Source organism: Octopus sinensis, linkage group LG3 (assembly GCF_006345805.1).
Source record: "Octopus sinensis linkage group LG3, ASM634580v1, whole genome shotgun sequence".
NCBI lineage: Eukaryota > Metazoa > Mollusca > Cephalopoda > Octopoda > Octopodidae > Octopus > Octopus sinensis.
In genome coordinates, this window is record NC_042999.1 from 35,422,301 (window position 1) to 35,444,602 (window position 22,302).

Below are 22,302 nucleotides of genomic sequence, written 5' to 3' on the forward strand. Positions count from 1 at the left end.
TTCCGTAGTGAAAATATTGTGTTATGGTTTAAATCTTGAGTATCTAATACTGTATATGATATAATATATATATATATATTTATACACACACACAAGTGTATATACATACATACGTATACACATATATACATATACACGTGCATATTCATTAACACACACACATATATATATATATATGTAGTTAAGTCTATGTCCAGTCATAGACTTAACTACACATAGATACATTACTGCTCTATACTTTAGAGAGTGCTTCTTTTTTGGATAGATATATATATATATATAAAACATTCGAGCGAGGTTGTTGCTAGTGCCACTGGACTGACTCCTGCGCAGGTGGCACATAAAAAACATTATTTGAGTCTGGCTGTTGTCAGTACCGCCTGACTGGCCCTAGTGCCGGTGGCACATAAAAGCACCCACTACACTCTCAGAGTGGTTGGCGTTAGGAAGGGCATCCAGCTGTAGAAACTCTGCCAGATCAGATTGGAGTCTGGTGCAGCCATCTGGTTCGCCAGACCTCAGTCAAATCGTCCAAACCATGCTAGCATGGAAAGCGGATGTTAAACGATGATGATGATATATACATACACATACACACACACACACACACACATATATATATATATATATATATATATATATATATATATACACGTGTATATGCATATACACATACACCCCAACATCACCATAATAATGTAAAGGCTGACTTTGATGAGATTTTGCCAAACAGTTGCATTTGACAAAGAGGTTCAGTAGAATACCCTCCATGTACAGCAGCTCTCACACCACTCATCTTTCTTTTATGTAGATACTGAATAGATAAAGGTTTCAGTGCAAAACCAGCAACAGCCAACAAATTGAGGGTAGCCATTAAATGAGAATGCACACAATCACTGAATAAAGTGTTTCTTGGTGCCTGCAATTCCATTGTTTTACCTTAACAGCAGTGCCTGGACAACAATCATCAATTTGAAAACAAGTCTTCATAAAAAAAAATTAAATTCTATGTGTAGATTATCTTTAAGTTTGAAAAAGAAATGTATTTTAATAAACACTGACTTGATAATTATTCATTTTGAGGGTATCCTATCTGTGTATACAGATAAGATAGATAAGCAGCTAGAATAGATAGATAGATTATGTAATAGAAAAGATCAATCAGATAAAGAAGATAGATTAGATAGAGTAGAACAGATAGATATCCTCATAATTATATATATATATATAAATTTAAAATGAGGGTGAGAAATTAGATATTAATTTAATTAACATCGATTTCACACCAGTGGTCTAGCATATAAAAAAAACCGAAGGTTGAGTAAAATGGTATTATATACATATTAGAGGGAAACCACTATGTGGACACCCATATGCTAGAAATAGATCCGCTATGTCTTACCATTTTTGGGCTGTTTTGCTAAATTTTTCTTGAGTACATTTCTTAGTGGTAAGACCATTGCGGATCTATTTCTAGCATATGGGTGTCCACATAGTGGTTTCCCTCTAATATATATATATTATATATATTATATATATATATATATATATATAAATATTGTGCATGGGAGTCAGAAGTGATTATCTTTGTGAATACAAATTCAGTTCTTTTGCTTTTACAACTGTCAATATTTGCAACACAGAAATTATCACAACTGCATGCATTTAACATTTACCAAAATGCCGGGACTACTACAGTCCCTTGTATATAGTCAATACATAACTTTAATAGCTAATTTGAAAATGAATGCTTTTTTTGAGGTAATCAACAATATGTTCAATTATATGGAATTTTTCAAAGACACAGAGGTAATTAAGTAAGCCGCTCATCTTACGATACGTTATTTTTCTTTTAAATGACAATTTTAGGAAAAGGCATCATTAAAATAATCAAAATCTTTCAGATATCAGCATCCTTCAAGTGTATATAAATATAAACATATGTATAACACACACACACACACACACACATATATATATGTAAACTGTTAAAGAACTGTGAAGTTGATATGATGTTCCGTGGAGATCAAAGTCCTGTCATTTATTGTCTTCAACTTATTCCGCATGAATTGGAGCAATCAGCAATATTTTTTGGACAACTTCAGTAATTTCATCTGAAAAAATATCAATTTATACATAAATGTTATTATACATTTGAGTACAGACAGTATTTATTTGCAATTTTCAACTATTAATTTTATACATTTTTTTTTTTTACTTTGTTGTCAGTCGTTTTCTTAAAAACAATAACCATTTTTGCTTTATTTTATTTTTTTTTTTTGCAGAATAATAGACTAATGGAAAATTTCGAACCCAACCCTCTTCCAATATGTGGAACAGACATGGAGTCTGTCTTGGAATCCATGCTGCAAGGACAAACAAGGAGATTTCAGACTTCCTCAACGTCAGCAGAAGAATGATGGTAAAAGCAAGAAAGGAACTGGAAGATTCAGGATTCAACTACAAAATAACAGCAGAGAGGAAAACCCACAATCAACGATCTGATGCCATCAGAAGGCGGCGAGCTGGCAGAAACGTTAGCACGCCGGGCAAAATGTGTAGCCGTATTTCGTCTGCCGCTACATTCTGAGTTCAAATTCCGCCGAGGTCGACTTTGCCTTTCATCCTTTCGGGGTCGATTAAATAAGTATCAGTTACGCACTGGGGTCGATGTAATTGACTTAATCCCTTTGTCTGTCCTTGTTTGTCCCCTCTATTTTTAGCCCCCTGTGGGCAATAAAGAAATAGATCTGATGCCATCAGAACACCAATCCCAACAAGCCAATGCATGTCATTGCACAGGAGAAAGGTGTGGATGAAAAGCTTGTCTGGCTGGAGGTGCATGAGGATGTTCTGTGCCGGTGGCACGTAAAAAGCACCATCCGAACGTGGCCGATGCCAGCGCCGTCTCGACTGGCTTCTGTGCAGGTGGCACATAAAAAGCACCATTTGAGCATGGCCGTTGCCAGTACCGCCTGACTGGCCCTAGTGCCGGTGGCACGTAAAAGCACCCACTACTCTCAGAGGGCATCCAGCTGTAGAAACTCTGCCAGATCAGATTGGAGTCTGGTGCAGTTATCTGGTTCGCCAGTCCCCAGTCAAATCATCCAACCCATGCTAGCATGGAAAGCGGACGTCAAACGATGATGATGATGATGAAATAAATAATTTGTGCAGATCGTTCAGCAAAAGCTGAACACTCATGTCATCTTGAATGAGAGAGTCCATCATATGATAAACTACATACACACAGTACACTCCGTAAAGATGTTTGTTTCAGGATCATAATATAATAGTTCTCAGTTCCTCTTCAACTCCTTCCATCCTTACACGCGACCCAATACATTTTGATATCATCATTTTATCTTTCAGTTTTAATAACAACTTATCAAATCAATTAAAAATTCTTCAAGGTGGTGCCCCAGCATGGCCTAAGTCTAATGACTGAAACAAGTAAAAGATTAAAGATAGATGAATAGATCATTCATTTTAGGAATGATGAATCGCAAAGTAAATAAAGATATGAATAACAGCAAATAAATATTGGGTTAAAAATCTTTTGGAAAGAAAAAGTTAAAGGCTGCCTGTGGTATTTGATGATTTCCCAGACTAAGATACATTTAGTGAAACCATCATCATCATCATCATGTAACATCCATGATCCATGGTGGCATGGGCTGGACAACATGGTGGGACCACACATTTATGCAGAGATAAGAATCACATATAAACTACATAAGATTATGAGACAAGGAGGAGGAACAAATATATAGTATCAGACAAGAAGAACATGTGCCTGAAAAAGCGTAGAAATATAAAGTGGCAAAAACAACAATAGAAGAAGTGTATAATGAAATATATTATATATATATGAAAATGAAGTAACTTACTAATGTAAGGGAATCTCAGTTTGTAGTGAATAAATGGGAAATAGACAAGAAGACCACTGATCACAAACATAAATGCATACAAAAATTCAATTCTTGGATTTAGGATAATTGGTGTAACAATCAGATAGATTGATCCAAGAATAACAAGGACTGGCACGAATATTGGTACCTAAAGAGAAAAAAAAGGGATATTATTAGACTATGCAATATCAATAATTTTTTCAGTAAAATTATGCCTAGGAACATAACCAATACACAGTATGTCTATATTGAAATAAAGCATATTTAGTGAAGATATAAATAAATATATATATATATATATATATAAGCTTGCGGTGAGCTGGCAGAAACGTTAGCACGCCGGGCGAAATGCATAGCCGTATTTCGTCTGCCATTACGTTCTAAGTTCAAATTCCACTGAGGTCGACTTTGCCTTTCATCCTTTCGGGGTCGATAAATAAAGTACCAGTTACACACTGGGGTCGATGTAATTGACTTAATCCCTTTGTCTGTCCTCGTTTGTCCCCTCTATGTTTAGCCCGTTGTGGGCAGTAAAGAAATATATATAAGCTTTCTTCCCAACCACATGGCTCCAGGTCCAGTCCCACTGCATAGCACCTTGGGCAAGTGTCTTCTACCTTAGCCTCAGGCCAACTGAAATCCTGAGTGGATTTGATAGACAGAAGCTGGAAAAATCCCATTGTATGTATGTGTGTTTGTGTTTGTTCCCCACTACTACTTGACAACTGGCTTGTATTTACATCCCTGGAACTTAACAGTTCAACAAAAGAGACCAATAGAATAAGTACCAGGTTTACCAAAAAAAAAAAAATTAAATACTGAGGTTGCTTCATTCAGTTAAAAATTCTTCATTGCATTTGTCCCCTCTGTGTTCAGCCCTGTGGTGTGGCCAATAAAGAAAGTTATAATATTATTGTTATGCTTACCAATACAATACTATAGTTTAGTTATAAGCTAGTGTATTTATTCCCCAGATACAGAGTATATAAAATGAATTGTGAAAACTTACACGATATGGTCGGTGAAGATCCTTTTGTGTACGGCGGAGAATAATTACACAGAGACAAGTAAGGCCATGAAATATCCAAGCAGTAAAACTAAAGAACTCAATCAAATTACCCAATTCAAACACCATAATTAAAAAAATACCAACAACTGTCTGCAAAATAAAATAAAATGTCATTATTACAATATATAAAAACATAATTTGTGTATCATTTACTTGTTGATTAGAACATGACATATATACATAGCTTCATGATGGGATTCAACTTCTAAATCTAAAACTCCCACAGAGTTCCAATACTATTATCCGTTATACTGTCTTCTAAGGAATAAAAGGCAAAGGTGACCCCGGTGGGAGTTTGAACTCAGACGGTAAAGTGCCAGAGGATGTGCCACGAAGCATTTGCTAATGACATAGGAGTGGCTGTGTGGTAAGTAGCTTGCTTACCAACCACATGGTTCCGAGTTCAGTCCCACTGCATGGCAGCTTGGGCAAGTGTCTTCTACTATAGCCTCGGGCCGACCAAAGCCTTGTGAGTGGATTTGGTAGACTGAAAGAAGCCCATCGTATAAATGTATATATGTGTGTGTTTGTGTGTCTGTGTTTGTCTGAAAACTCTTGGGTGCGAATTTTACGTGAGTTGAAGCTTTTATTTAACAATTTTTATCCTGAATATTACCTGCATAAATTACATAGGTGTGCAAATTACATGGGTTTTTACAGTAGTCTTTAATTTTTTTCTGTATGTCTCTCTGGAGAAGGATGGGCTCCGTCAAGTTTTTAAAATGCCTGAGATACATTGTAAGTTATGACTCCATCAAGATTTGAAGCGAAAATTTCACTACGAAACTAAAAGTGTGTTTATCAAACATTACATTTCACGTTATAATACATTACACAGTGGAAAAATTTAGATTATAAAGGGAGATTAATCAAGAACACAAAACGAGAGTCACCTCCCCTGAAAGGGTACATTATTTTAATGACTGGAAGGACGAAGGGTCAGTTTAACTTCGCCAGAATGAACACAAAGAAGAGTATATAGCAGAAACGGTAGAGTTAAAATATCACCAACGGTGACATTATGATGCAGTTAGTTTAGATCAACTATGCACGCTCCCAAGATATGCAAGTTTGTATTCTTTCTATCTTAAAAATCAATAACTTGATTAATATGAATTTTTTTTTAGCGCAAGGAAGTAATGTATTTAAATGAACCTCTCTGTACCAGTAACGCTTTATTCCATTAATTTATATTGATGTTTTTAGGCCCCAAGCTGGCCCTGATAAAGAACTATAATCAAAAACATTCTAGCAAGCCTTTTTTTTTCCTCTCCACCAAACATAGTGTATCTTTATCCATTGTGTCCTTTTTTATAAAGTGTGAAGGTGTGTGACCTAGTGACTAAGTTTTAGATGCACAATAATAAAGTTATGGATTCTATTCTTGTACTAAAGAGTATATTGTGTCTTTGAGCAAAGCACTTCACTGTACCAGTATACTCAACTAAAAAGGAGCACCAGTTGTACCAGAAGATGGGCTTAATTCTGAAATGGACTTGCATCCTGTCCATGGAGAAATCTTGCACTCTTAATCACTTGAAGTACCTCAAAATCCAAGATAAGCTTCTACTCTAATTAAGCTTTAGTCTTTGGATAAACTCTTATAAAGAAAATGTGTCAATTGTGACAGATTTGGCTGCTATTTCTAACAAGTCAAGTAACCATATAAAGGCTCCTTCACTGATTCACAGATGTCTAAGCAAATCATTTCAGAGCATTTCATCTCTCTACATGCTTACTGTAAATCTCCTTATGTAAATCCCCTTAAATACCAGTCACAAGTATAATTTTCAAAAATTTTCAAACCATTCTATTGAATACCATAAATTTTCGAGTATAGTCTGCCCTTGAGTATAATACACAGGGGATTTTTATGGGGCTGTACCTCTGAAAAACCTAAACCTTGTGTATAATAAGCACCCCTTCTCTAACTTGAGTCGTATGTAATTAAACCAGCAGCACCTAGTCGAACAAACACTTCCACGCATGCATAATACAATAATAATGCTGTTCTTAACTGTTATATGGGAATGTAAATATGCTTGCAAATTGTTTTTGTTACATGTTATTCTGTGTTCTGAATACTTTTATTTTAATAAATGTTACTTTCTGCAAGTTATGGATGATTCTTTTATGACTTCATTGCTTTCAGGCTTAGCTTAAGGTATTTTCACGCCCGACATCACAAAATGCGTCTGAATAAACATTGCCGACAGCAAATAGAGACTCGGACATTGCTAAGAAAAAATTCTTCATTTTTAACCTCGTATATAGTACGCACTAGGGATTTTGACCTTTAAATTTTGGGGAAAAAGTGTGGATTATACTCAAGGATTTACGGTATTTCAAATTTATAATATAAACCTAACAAAAAAAAAAATAAGATACATACTGTGAAAATGATTGATGGGATTGGTGTAAGACGTTTCGCATGGATAAATGAGAGGGCTTTCACCAAGTGTCCACCTCTTGCTACAACCAAGTTTAATCTGAAAATAAAGTCAAATAGGTTTCTTCTTTTTAATGTGTAGATTTTCAACCATTTCTATTTACCTACAATTTCATGAGACTATACCACTTTTTGCTTTCTTCTCATTCTCATGCAAAGGACAAGACCCAAAATATTAGATTGTACATTCCTACACATAACACCATTCTCTCTCTTCTCTATCTCACACAAACATACACCATCATCAGCTTCATGCAGGTTCCAGATTCTACCACACTAACTCCAATTCTAGTTTTCTTTTCTGTGCAAGAGAGACGTTTGCGCTGGTATGGTCATGTGGTGAGAATGGATGAAGATAGTTGTGTGAAAAAGTGCCACACCCTAGCGGTTGAGGGAACCTGTGGAAGAGGTAGACCCAGGAAAACCTGGGGCGAGGTGGTGAAGCACAACCTTCGAACTTTAGGTCTCACCGAGGAAATGACTAGAGACCGAGACCTTTGGAAGTATGCTGTGCGTGAGAAGACCCGGCAGAACAAGTGAGGCCATAACCCATGGCCTCAGTCCACTTATGCATACCTTTCCTTCTTGGAACACAAAACTCTACTTGTGAAGACCTGTTGAGGCAAGTGAAGTCGAAAATCAAAATCAAAATCGATCAACATCAATGGAAATCGTAGCTGTGATACCAGTGCCGGTGGCACATAAGAGAACCATCCGAACGTGGTTAACATCATTAACAGCAACATCGCCAGAAATATCATCATCAACCACTACTACGAGTAACAACGAGGGTTTAACATTTGATTGGAAGGCTTTTTCTTTGGGAGTATTGCTTTCAAAGTTATCACGATTAAAAAACGGAAGAGAGGAGGTATTATGTAATAGATCAATGGCAGTTTGGAAGATATGAGAACCTGAGGGTGGTATGCTGCATAAAAGCACCCTTCAACGTTTGGATAATGGTTTTATAGTGTCTGAAGTGCATAAGATTGAATGCATTATGTTGCATGTGAATGTGGTGAGTAGCTGCAATTTGTATCGTATGAAGGATTAGACATTACAGCCACTGTACCACTAAACAAAACAGGAGTTCGGTTTTTATATTATATTGATAATTTAATTATAAAGAGCCGTTAAAAAGGTTTGTTGGATTATTTCCAATATTTTAACATTAGAAATAACCAGAGAATTAAGTGCGCTGGTTAGGGAAATTGTTTGGGACTAAACCAACTCGCGTCGAACAAGCAAGGGAGGCGACTCTAATACTTTGTTTTTTGGCTTATTTAGAGTTGCCTCCCATTTGAAGTCATTTCTCGATGATTTCAATGTTAATTTCTTTTTGTTCCCATATTGATTCCACCAGATCAGAAACCGAATCTTTTGCAAATCTCAATCTTTTACATCAGTTATTTTAATTCTCTACACCAGTGCTTTTCAAACTTTTTGCTGGAGCGGAACCCCAAGGAAACATTCCACTGGCTCGAGGAACCCCATTGCAATAATTTAATAGTCTTATGCACACATATCTGCACAGGAGAATTAAAAATTACTTCCGATTTTAGCAGTTTTGTAACTTCTTGCGGAACCCCTGGACTGTACTGGCAGAACCCTAAGGTACCACGGAACCCTGGTTGAAAACCACTGCTCTACACACATCGCTGACCGACTAAATACATTTTATCTCTTTGTTCCTTGAATGTACAAGTGATCTTTAATTTTTAATATTTTGGGATTTTTTTGTGCTGGTCTTAGAGGGTGAACGATGTACACCATCATGTGATGTGAAACTAACCTCTACTTTTAACAGGAAAAATAGATTTAAAACACCTTTGTACTGAGGAGGGATTACAAGCCCAGGTAGGAATGGCATGGTCCAAAATGGAAGCAATATATCGTTTGTACATTGTTACAGTTATATCTATAATTTTGATTAAACATGGAATCTGTGATTGTGCTAAATATATTTGTGTACTGGTTTGCTTTACTGTCTTCAATTTGCAATGTGAATGTAGTGTATGGAACATTTCTATGAACTAAAAAAAAGAAAATAATTTGGAATTCAATACACTTTCAAACCAACACCTATTACATCCAACTGACAAGCTACACTTTTTACAGTCTCAAAAATGCATTTTGTACGACAGTTTGATGTGGTGGGTGATTATTTCTAAGAGCACAAAATTTCAAATTATTTTTTTCCTTAGTTTATTTCTTAAAATCCCATAGAAATGTAGAAATTATTTAAGAAAGGAAGAGACTCAGTTGGCATATTCTTTTCTTTAACTCTTTTACTTGTTTCAAGCGTGCCTGCGTACGTACGTATGTATATATGTATGTATGGCCACTGGTGGTGGTGTAACACACCATACTAATCATATCTGTCGGGCATGTGGAAGAGAGTGTAATTCGGCAAGAGGACTTAAACAACATGCGAAGGTACATGAAGCCCAGTTACAACTACAGCCGGCTATTACCAGTAAAGGTTTTAGTTGCCAATTTTGTATAAGACATTGTAGATCTTTAGCTGGGCTAAAAAGTCACATTCGATCACAGCACCAGTAACAGTTAAGCTTCGTGCAATGGCCATACTCGATAACGAGGGGGCAGCCATAATAATAATAATAATAATATTAATAATAATAATTATGTATGTATGTATGTATGTATGTATGTATGTATGTATGTATGTATGTATGTATGCATGCATGTATGTACACACACGTGTTTTTCCATCTGTTTGTCCCCCAATACTGCTTGACAAACAGTATTGGCATTTTTATGCCGTAGTAACTTAGCAGTTCAACAAAAGAGACTGATAGAATAAGTGCTAGGCTTTTAAAAAAATGTCCTGGGGTCGATTTGTTCGACTAAAACCCTTCAAAGCAGTGCCCCAGGATGGCTGCAGTCAAAATGAATGAAAAACATAAAAGATAGGCAACAGAAGCAGTATTAGTTCAAAACCGCAATTTATGTATCAAACTTAAAGCATATACATTGTTAGATATTTGAAAACAGATTACACTATATTTCTTTACCTGCCACTTGAAAACAAGCTGCCATTAGCAGCACCAAAACAGGAAAGTACAACAAATACAGGCATGATCCAGGCCATTACTCCAAGAACTTTCTTTCCCCAAACCTAAAGAAAATATAAGGATATCTGAAGTAATTAACTACAAACATATGACTACAATGTAGTTGACAACATAAAGGACGATTTACATGTATCTTATATTATTTACTACACACAATATTGAAATACTTGTCCTCATTCTACCTTTAATTTACTTTAAGATCTATTGCTGGCTTCAATATACTTCACTTATTTATCTTATATCACGTGATCACGTGACCGACCAGACCATCAGATGTTGTTACACATCGCTGGTCACAATGCGTTCGCATTGTTTTAGCCTTCGAATGACGCCACCCCGCTGGCTAAGCAAGCAGGCCAACAGAAGAAAGAGTGGGAGAAAGAGTGGTGAAAGAGTACAGTAGGGATCACCACCCCTGCCGGAGCCTCGTGGAGCTTTTAGGTGTTTTCGCTCAATAAACACTCACAACGCCCGGTCTGGGAATCGAAACCGTGATCCTGTGACCACGAGTCCGCTGCCCTAACCACTAGGCCATTGCGCCTCGAAATTTATCTTATATACTAAGCAAAAAGTCCTGTTGCTGCTCACATCTCTGTCCACTACACTACTTGGGTTTTGGTGTAACTCTAGTCAATTGGTGGCTTCTTGACCCCAGTTGGTGACCTCTTAACCCCAGGTCAGTCCTGATCAAACAGACATATAATTATGGCATCCTAGCCATAGCTACCCTGTCTAATTTGTGATATGTTTAACACAATGTTATCTGATGTGTCCTTTCCTTTCTTAACAGGAGTGAATATCATTTGTGGTAGATTTGATTGCTGTTTCTAACAGCTCAAGCGATCGCTGTTGTTGACTCTGATGGTAGCGGTGGTGTAATAGAAGAGTAGACCATTGAATCATATAATTTGTACCTATTTCTTTACTACCCACAAGGGGCTAAACACAGAGACGACAAACAAGGACAGACAAACAGATTAAATCGATTACATCGACCCCAGTGCGTAACTGGTACTTATTTAATCACCCTCGAAAGGATGAAAGGCAAAGTCAACCTCGGCGGAATTTGAACTCAGAACGTAGCGGCAGATGAAATACTGCTAAGCATTTCACTCGGCGTGCTAATGTTTCTGCCAGCTCGCCACCATGAATCATATAATTTGTACCAACACCTGAAGGTATATATAAATGTATCATGTATGTGGTTGGTATATATGTAGACAACTCAGTTGCGATGTATAAATATCAAAAATAGTATCCATTTCTTTGCGGTGAGCAGTTTCAATTTACAGACTTATCGGTTACAGGCCCAGCATGCTTTCACTGCACCACTCAGCGCAACATGAGATTAAGTAAATAAATGTTTTATTTCTTATACTTTCAATCCTAGATTACATTATTTCTATTACATCATCCATTAAATTTATTTCTATACATTGGACTTTACTCTTTTACTCTTTTACTTGTTTCAGTCATTTGACTGCGGCCATGCTGGAGCACCGCCTTTAGTCGAACAACTCGACCCCGGGATTTATTCTTTGTAAGCCCAGTACTTATTCTATCAGTCTCTTTTGCCGAACCGCTAAGTGACGGGGACGTAAACACACCAGCATCAGTTGTCAAGCAATGCTAGGGGGACAAACACAGACACACAACACACACACATACATATATACATAAATATATACGACAGGCTTCTTTCAGTTTCCGTCTACCAAATCCACTCACAAGGCATTGGTCGGCCCGGGGCTATAGCAGAAGATGCCACGCAGTGGGACTGAACCCGGAACCATGTGGTTGGTTTGCAAGCTACTTACCACACAGCCACTAACTACACAACACATTCTGCAGTATTAGGAAGCTAATTTACTTACTGAAAGCTTGCTAGTCAAAACACTATAGCCATAACATAACCAATACATCTAAAACTTCCTACTTTTTTATATATTACAAAAATAATAAGTTTCCATTCCCCTACCCCCACCCAATGATTTTTCATAATTTTTTTTTTCCAATGTTTTTCAACAACATTTCACTATTCAACATCTCTTTCATTAATTCCCCCAAACTAGTTTTGAAAACCCATTAGTTGCCTCCTTTGCACAGCTTATATATATCATCATGATCATCCTCGTTTAGCGTCCGCTTTCCATGCTAGCATAGGTTGGACGGTTCAACTGGGGTCTGGGAAGCCAGAAGGCTGCACCAGGCCCAGTCTGATCTGGCAGTGTTTCTACAGCTGGATGCCCTTTCTAACGCCAACCACTCCGTGAGTGTAATGGGTGCTTTTTACGTGCCACTGGCACAGGTGCCAGACGAGGCTGGCAAACGGGCCACGATCGGATGGTGCTTTTTACATGCCATCCCTTTTGTTACTAACCCGGCCAAAACTGGCTCTGGCTCTGTGGTAAAATGTCTTGTTTTCATAAGTTTTGAACTAAAATATTCCACCAATTCTTAGTCACAATTTACGTTCCTAACACTAGCTTAATGATAACTAAGTTATTTTACTAAATTCTTTGTTATATTTAAAATAATTGAAAGAAACAGAGCATCTCAAAATAAATACAATAACAAAAGGGTTAAATATATATATGTGTGTGTATGTGGAGGTGCAATGGCCCAGTGGTGAGGGCAGTGGACTCGCGGTCGTACGATCACGGTTTCAATTCCCAGACTGGGCGCTGTGAGTGTTTATTGAGCGAAAACATCTAAAGCTCTATGAGGCTCCGGCAGGGGGGGGGGCGATCCCTGCTGTACTGTTTCACCACAACTTTCTCTCACTCTTTCTTCTGTTGGCCTGCTCACTTAGCCAGTTGGGTGGCGTCATTTGAAGGCTAAAACAATGCGAACCGCATTGTGACCAGCAATGTGTAGCAACATCTGATAGCCTGGTCAGTCACATGATATATAATTGAATATATATATAAGAGCACAGTTTAAATTTCTTCTGTTATAACATAGTTTCATCCCGAATACTATAGTAGAGAAAAAATTGTCCATAAAGCCACATTTGCACTTAGCAAGATATCATATTGTATGTTTTATTAAGAGGAATATGAATTGATGGGGGTGGGGTGTGACATTTACCAACAAATTAAAAAGGTGAAATTAATTAGTAAAATATAATTAGATTTCTAAATACATACCACAGCCACAGCATTGGACATGAGTATTTCTTCTTTGGACATCACAGTAAAATAGCCAATATTGACCAATATATAACAAAATGTCACTGTAGGTATTCCAATCATAATAGCACGAGGTAAATTTCTAAAAAAAAAAATACAATAAAACAGTCAAGATAGAATAAAGATTTGGAATTGTACCTAACCCATTTTCTTCATGACTTCAGCTTCTCATTAAGTTTTTAAATATAACTAGCAGTATCGCCTGGCGTTGCTCGGGTTTATAAGGGAAATAACTATATAAGCATTTTTAGAGAGTTACTTCACTTATATAACCCGAGCAAAAATCATTAAAAATGTGGAAATAAGATGGTAATTTTTTTTTTAAATCGTAGACTCATCATAGACGCGCGCTAATACCCAGAAGGGCTCGATATGAATGACGACTATAAGATACCCGCTTTTGGTTAAACTGCACCGCAAAATGTGGGAGTAGTTAGGAATCTAAATCGGAGGAGACAGAGTCTCACACACACAACTTCAATTTTATATATAAAGATTTTACCTATAAGAATTTCATTTTTACCCCACTTGGAGTAATTTACCCCAGATCACCAACCCCTGAAGTAGAGACAAACAATAACAGGTGTAAGGAAGATATTTATATAAAAGCAGCATATATAATTTACATGATATAATCAAGCCTTATCTTCACAGTTGTTTCAAGTGGTTAATGATCTGTTGATATAATAATGAATGCTATGCAAGTAGGTGTATTACTGAGACAATACTGTAGGTACACATGAAAGCAAAACGAATTATAAACTAGTATCAACTTCCACCTTCTGAAGGGAATATCATGACTCTGCTGCACAGAGCTTTCAAAATCCATGCTAGCTGATACATTGCTGTACTTTTATGTAAAACAACAATATTGCCTTAGTATTGCACCTACTGTATATTTCCGTGTATAAGACGACCTTTAAATCCTAAAATTTACCCTAAGAATTTGGGATCGTTTTATACCACCATTCTAAAAATCAAACTTTGAATTTTAAGTCATTCTACAAGTAACCTCAACCTCAGTGTAATAGCCACAGACATATGTGAACAGATAAATAAAATTTTTAAATTTGTAATATACTCTTTTATTTGTTTCAGTCATTTGACTGTGGCCATGCTGGAGCACCGCCTTTAGTCAAGCAAATCGATCCCAGGACTTATTCTATGTAAGCCTAGTACTTATTCTATCGGTTTCTTTTGCCGAACCGCTAAGTTATGAGGACATTAACACACCACCATCGGTTGTCAGGCAATGTAATAATAAAAACCACAAATCTTGTTAAATAAACGGTCTTGTTCTCAGCTTGAAAAATGGCAAAATGAATTATTATTTCAACCAGGAAACTCTGGGTAACTGTATTTAACATGATTTTGGGGTTTTAATATAACATTATGTATCACTAAAGATAGTTAAGAAACAGTCATAGGGAGAAATCAAAGTCAAATTAACAAAACAGAGAATTAATTTAATATATACACACTTTCTGACAAGTTGTGGTGCACCTGAGCACTGTATACAATAATTTCCAAACTCATATAAAGAATCTTGCAAACCAAATCTAAAAACGAAATATAATAATAATAATAATCATCGTTTAATCATCGTATAACGGATGTTAAACGATGATGATTAAACGATGATTATTATTATTATTATTATTATTATATTTCGTTTTTGGATTTGGTTTGCAAGATTCTTTATATGAGTTCGTGTGTTGAAACATATTCTGTTGTGTCTGGGGAGAGTCATTTTCTTTTTGTGCCTTATAATGTAACACACTCACCAGTGAGAGTCAAGACTATTGAAAAGGTTGCAGGACGAAACGAAAAGTTTAGGAAAATAAAAATAGGAAATAAGTGGAAACTTCACCAGTGAGTGTGTTACATTATAAGGCACAAAAAGAAAATGACTCTCTCCAGACACAACAGAATTTTAATATACTTCATTCATACTCACTTGAAAGGGTCTTTTAATTCTTCAGTGACAAAATTCAAGTTGTTCCTGCAACATAATGCAATATATTTCTTTATTCTTTAAGATTTATGCAACATTCATCATCATCATCATCATCATTTAGCGTCTGCTTTCCATACTAGCATGGGTTGGACGGTGCAACTGGGGTCTGGGAAGCCAGAAGGCTGCACCAGGCCCAGTCTGATCTGGCAATGTTTCTACGGCTGGATGCCCTTCCTAACGCCAACCACTCCGAGAGTGTAGTGGGTGCTTTTTACGTGCCCTCGAATGTCTTATATTAGAGGATGATTTAGAAAGTTTTAGACAAACATATTTATCACATCTTGCTTGATCATTGAAATAAACTGACTTCATTTTTAATCATCCTAGCTTTGCAATCTTTACAGATTTATGTTTTGCTACACTTTCAAGGTGTTAAGGGCTAGAGAAATACATAACCAATTCCTCACTATGCAGGAGACCAATTTATGGAAGGTAATATTTCTTAAGATGCTCTGGTAACTACATCTGACAGATGGGTGAACTGGGGTATGTAAAAATTAAGTATGCTGCCCCAAATCACAAAAAAACATGCAAAGTAGATTTGAACTAGAAACCTAAACACCATATCAAATCAACTTCTATTCACATATGTTTCAGAACTAAAATTTCTAAAACATATTACCTTAATACTGTACTATAGTACAGTATCAAAGGATGTCTAGGAAAGGCCAGATGACAACTGTAAACACTGCAGTGGCAACCAAGTCATCCATGGAAATGATTAACATCCATTTAAGTGCAGTGTGGAGAGATATTGGGAGTAAAGGACTGCAGTGTGGAGAGATATTGGGAGGGAAGGACTGCAGTGCGTTGGGTGGTTCTGATCAAGTTTCAGAACTTGACTCTGAAGAGCGTCAACCAGCACAAGAGGAGAAGAGGGAAAGAAGCCCTTCACAAGTGTATCTTGATGCAGTTCTGGCCAACTTGATGGAGATGTACAGTACTTAAAAGACTGGAATGTCAATGAGGTTTGGCATACTACTAATGATTCTCTTGTGTTGGCAGAGAGGGACTTTGCTGTTGACAGTATCAGGACAGTTTTTCAAAAAAAATTTCATTTAGAATATGACCAACACAACACTATCAGAACACTAAAAATTTGATAATGCTCAACATTTCAAACAATGGAGTAAAAGAATGCCTCTGGCAATAGCTTTTTCCTCAGAACATTGATTTTAGAATTGGAAGACATTATTATAAACTTAAACATGCAGCAGTCATAGCTGGAACTGTTATCACCATCATCCTACTAATGCAGATTGGGGGAACACTTTCAAAGAACCTTTATATTGTTTCATCTAATCTCTAAGACTCAACATTCCCAACTATTCACTAAGCTTTCTTTATTCAGCCTCTGTCATAGATACCTTTTACCACAAAACACTAACAATTCTTTATCCAACAAATATCATCTGTTCACATTACATGTCCATGTCAGTAGAGATGTATGCAGGAATTAAAAGCACAAATTGCTATATATAAATATATAATCATGATAGCTAAATAGTGCAAGTCATCTTCATCTTCAAGCAGCTAGATCCAAGATGCATTTCACCAAGTTGCACCAAGAATATCTTGGTGCCAATAAACCCAGGTGTTAGGGTGCAGAAGTCTCCAAAATATAACATCTTTCAGTATTATAGCAATGGTCAGCAAAGCTTATCCCATATTGAGCAACAACAGCAGAGATGAATTACTCGTGCTATGAGATGTTTAGAACTCTCATAGAAAACCCCAGTATTACTTAACCCTTTTGTTACCGCATTTATTTTGAGAGGCTCTGTGTTTCTTTCAATTACTTTAAATATGACGAAGAATTTAGTAAAATAACTTGGTTATCATTAAGCTAGTGTTAAGAACATAAATTTTGACTAAGGCTTGGTGGAAGATTTTAATTTAAAACTTATGGAAACAAGACATTTGTACTCAGAGCCAGAGCCGGTTTCAGCTGGGTTGGTAACAAAAGGGTTAAGCTCTTTCTTCATGGTCCAGATTAATGCACAGAGCAATGTGTTCGTATCCTAACACTGCTACAGAAATCTCATAGTCAAACAAGTCTCCAGTTTTGATATTACAGTATCCTGATACTTGTTGCAACAACTCATGATATATAGTTCACCGTTTCCAATCTTTAATCCTCACCAATCTCAGAGGCTCTGGAAAGAGTCATGGACATTGCTCTTCTCTTCTTAGCTAAGCCATACAAAATGAAATTAAACAATGTTACAAAGTAGCTATAACTTTGTAATAAATCATTTTAATGATTGGATATAAATCGTGATGGTTCAGCAGTTTGGTGGTTTACCATCCACTTAATGAATCCAATCAGGTAAGAATGCCTAAGCACCCTTGTCTTCATCATTTTACATCCAATTTTTCCATGCTGGCATGGGTTGGACAGGTTTTGCGAGACAGTGTTTTAATAGCTGCCCAAGCCTTGCATAGATTTCTTTTTTCTCTTTTAGTCAGGTAGGAAAGCAGTGTTCCTAACCCTTTACAGGCTTCCGAATCTAGAAAGAAAGAAGGCACAAGGTATTCTCAAACCAGAGATGTAGCTTAAATGCTTGCAACAGAATGAACTCCCCTAAAATCCCCCAAGATGCCAGTGGTAATATTAAACAAACTGCAAGGCATTCTATTTAGCAGTGTCAATTCAGAGCCTACACAGTATGCCTATTCTAAAACTAGGATACACACAGTAAACAATAAAAATAAAACAAAAGCTATTGACATAATATAAAATAAGCGTTATAGTTAATAGTATTATGTAGAAGAATACTCACCAACCATCATAGGCCCAAAGCCCATTATAAAATCCTAAAGCAATATCTGAAGGGTTTACAGATGTATCCAGAAAGCCTTCAGAAATAAAATCGACTTTACCTGAAATATCAAAAGTAATTCATTAGTAATTAACAATTCAATTTCATTAGATTAAGATTATGTATTGTAACAGATAAAATATTGCATTAATTATGAACAGTCACAAAAATGAAAGCTATTAGAGTTTACATAGCAGTTTAACTACTTGTTAGAATCAACCATGATTAGCAAAGTAATCACAAATCAGCTTTCAGGGATTTACTTTCAAACTATAAATATATGCTTCAAATTATGTATGTGTGTGTGTGTGTGTGTGATGTGTGTATGTATGTATGTATGTATGTATCTATGTATCTATCTATGAATGTATGTATATAGGTATGTAGGTATGTATGTATGAATGCATGTATGTATAATAATAATATAAATGATATGTACATAAATGCATATATATATATATATATATATACATATATGTACATAGCTACATATATATGTATATATACATGCTTATATGGGTACAGGACATCAAAAAAACGTTAAACACAATGAAAAACGAAAACATAAAAACAAAAACATAGAAAATGAACTTTTTTTTCAAACAACAAAAAAACAAACAGAGAAACGAGACATGTAACATAAAGAATATTTCCCTTCATCAGTTGCCCCTGTTTCACCTACTCCGCATTTCGAAGGTGTGTGTGTGTGTGTATATATATATATACACTTTATTTAAAGCAGCAGAAAATTCAACAAAACCTGTTACTCTGAGTTTCACGTTCCTGTTCGTCGGACAGTTTTTGCTAGAATAGAATAGAATCGGTTCTATTCTAGCAAAAACTGTCCGATGAATGGGAACGTGAAACTCAGAGTAACAGGTTTTGTTGAATTTTCTGCTGCTTTAAATAAAGCATATTACTCTACCACTGGTATTTGAGTACTCTTTTTCCCACCTTGTTTCACATTTATGTATTTACTCCGGTATATATCTATATATATAAAACTGTAGTTGTGTGAGTGTCTGTCCCCTTCGATTTAGATTCCTAACTACTCCCACATTTTGCGGTGCAGTTTAACCAAAACCGGGTATCTTATAGTCGTGATTCATATCGAGCCCGTCTGAGTATTAGCGCGCGTCAACGATGAGTCTACGATTTTAAAAATAATTTAACATCATTTTTTATTCCATTTTAATGCATAATTTTCCGTGTGTCGATGGCGGCGGAGTTGGCATCCATGGTCACACCTGCACCTGTTTGCTTCTCCCCCTTCTTCCCTCCCTCATGAAGCTGTGGGGAAGGGAGTGTAAGGAAATCAACGTCATAAAGCGTTATCAAGGAGACCAGCGTTCTTTTAGAACAACGACTTCATGGCTTGAAGACACCAAAACAGAAATAGCTAAGAAAGCCCGAATTGGCATCTATAAGGGAAGTAACTCTCTAAAAATGCTTATATAGTTATTTCCCTTACAAACCTGAGCAACGCCGGGCGATACTGCTAGTATTATATATATATATATATATATATATATATATATATATATATATATATATATACACACACACTAGCAATGCATCCCAGTGTTGCCTGGGTGTTATGACCTACAGGCACTGTGTATTATTTGCTCTTTTCTTATGGGCAGAATTGGTACCACTGGCATAATGGAAGTTATTGTTTGTTTAAAAGTGAAAGGGGGAGGGTACGATTTGCATGGGTTTGCATGAAAGTGCTTTCTGTTCTTAAGAAAGATCACAAACTATGTATTATTTCATCATATAAAAGGGGGTTAATATGATTTTGTCCAGATATCACGTTTTCAAAATTTTAATCTCCCCACCATCCTGACCCCAATCTCTTAATTTGTAACTTTTTTTTTTTTGTTATCTATGTAGAAAAATACAGAGTTTATAAATCTGGGAAATACATATATTTAAAAATTTTTCTTACAGGAAATACATATATTTTAAAATTTTTCTTACAGAAACACTCAATGCCCTTTCGCCACCTCACCCACCTATCACCTACTTGCTTTCACTTTTGTCTGTTTCCCACATGCGTAGAATTCTACTGAAATAGTAAACTTTAAAAATACCAGACCACCACCAGAAAACCTGACATGCTAGAAACAACAGATAAACAACAATATTTCTGAAGAAACTTCCCCACTTTCCAAAAAGCTAAAAGGGAAACATTGGAAGCATGTAGCTTTTTGAAAGTGGTGAGGTGATGGGTAAAATTCATAAAGATTTGTACTCTGTTTTTTCTCCATGGATTACCAAAAAAAAATATTTGAAAACAGTAAAAAATGAATATATGTCCCATATATACATACATATATGTACATACCTACATATATATGTATATATACATGCATATATGGGTACAGGACATCAAAAAAACGTTGAACACAATGAAAAACGAAAACATAAAAACAAAAACATAGAAAACAGACTTTTTTTGAACAAGAATAAAAATAAACAAAGAGACATGCAACATATATATATATACACTGTAAATTTAGAGTGAATACTTGATAAGTGTAAGCACCTCTATATACCAGATAGTGGCAGAGGTGAGAGAGTATATATCAAATAAAATTAAAAACAGAACACAAAGGATATCGTGGTACACGTGTTTCAAGCTTTATAAACAATCCGTTATTACATCAGTGTATTATTGATATAAAAGATGGTTTAAAGAATTCTCTTCAGCCGCAAATTCTTTGGAATAACAATGTTTGCAGCTGAAGAGAGCTTTAAACCATCTTTATATCAATAATACACTGATGTAATAACGGACTGTTTATAAAGCTTGAAACATGTGTACCGCGATATCTTTTGTGTTCTGTTTTTAATTTATATTTGATATATATATATATATATAATCATTATCATCATTTAACATCCACTTTTTCCATACTAGCATGGGCTAAACTGTATTTGTTGGAGCAGATTATCTACAGCCAGATGTCCTTCCTGTTGCCAACCCTCACCTGTTTCTAAGTAAGGTAATATTTCCTATTACTAGGCAAAGTAATGAAGGACACTGCAAGACACTGACACTCATTTACAACTATCACAGACTATCAAGGCCAGGAGACAGTAACACACACACACACATATACATATTACAGGCTTTTTTTCAGCCTCTGTCAACCAAATCCACTCACAAGGCTTCGGTTGGCCTGGAACTATGGTACAAGACATCTGCCCAAGATGCCATGCAGTGACACTGAACCTGGAACCATGTGGTTGAAAAGCAAACTTCCTACCAGACACATACGTTGTTCTTTTATTTTTTACTTGTTTCAGTCATTAGACTACAACTATACTGAGGAAATATCTTGAAGAATTTTAGTCAAATCAACACCAGTAATTATTTCTTTTTTTAAAGCTTGGTAGGCACAGGTGTGGCAGTGTGGTAAGAAGCTTGCTTCCCAACCACATGGTTCTAGGTTCATTCCTACTGCATGGCACCTTGGGCAAGTGTCTTCTACTATAGCCTTGGGCCGACCAAAGCCTTGTGAGTGGCTTTGGTAGATGGAAACTGAAAGAAGCCCATCGTGTGTGTGTGCATGTGTTTGTCCCCCCATCATCATGTTGGTGTGTTTACTTCCTGTAACTTAGCACTTCAGCAAAGAGGCCTAAAATATAAGTCCTGGGGTCAAATTGTTTGACAAAAATACTTCAAGAGGATGCTCCAGAATGGCTGCAGTCAAATGACTGGAACAAGTAAAAGAATAAAAGA

The 22,302-nt window shown here is 36.2% G+C and overlaps 1 protein-coding gene across 2 annotated transcripts in view; it reads right to left on the bottom strand.

Annotated features, from left to right (window-relative positions):
• Positions 1 to 1,850: 1,850 nt before the first annotated feature.
• Positions 1,851 to 22,302, bottom strand: part of LOC115209687 (b(0,+)-type amino acid transporter 1) — a 60,618-nt gene continuing 40,166 nt past the window's right edge. For both annotated transcript variants that reach the window (XM_029778164.2, XM_036500925.1), the window contains exons 6-13: positions 18,516 to 18,615; positions 15,673 to 15,717; positions 13,674 to 13,797; positions 10,465 to 10,568; positions 7,373 to 7,469; positions 4,921 to 5,070; positions 3,891 to 4,059; positions 1,851 to 2,114 (exon numbers count right to left, since the gene is read on the bottom strand). In XM_029778164.2, coding sequence (XP_029634024.1) covers positions 2,056 to 2,114; positions 3,891 to 4,059; positions 4,921 to 5,070; positions 7,373 to 7,469; positions 10,465 to 10,568; positions 13,674 to 13,797; positions 15,673 to 15,717; positions 18,516 to 18,615 — 848 coding nt within the window. In that variant the 3' untranslated portion in view covers positions 1,851 to 2,055. The remainder of the gene's footprint in view (positions 2,115 to 3,890; positions 4,060 to 4,920; positions 5,071 to 7,372; positions 7,470 to 10,464; positions 10,569 to 13,673; positions 13,798 to 15,672; positions 15,718 to 18,515; positions 18,616 to 22,302) is intronic.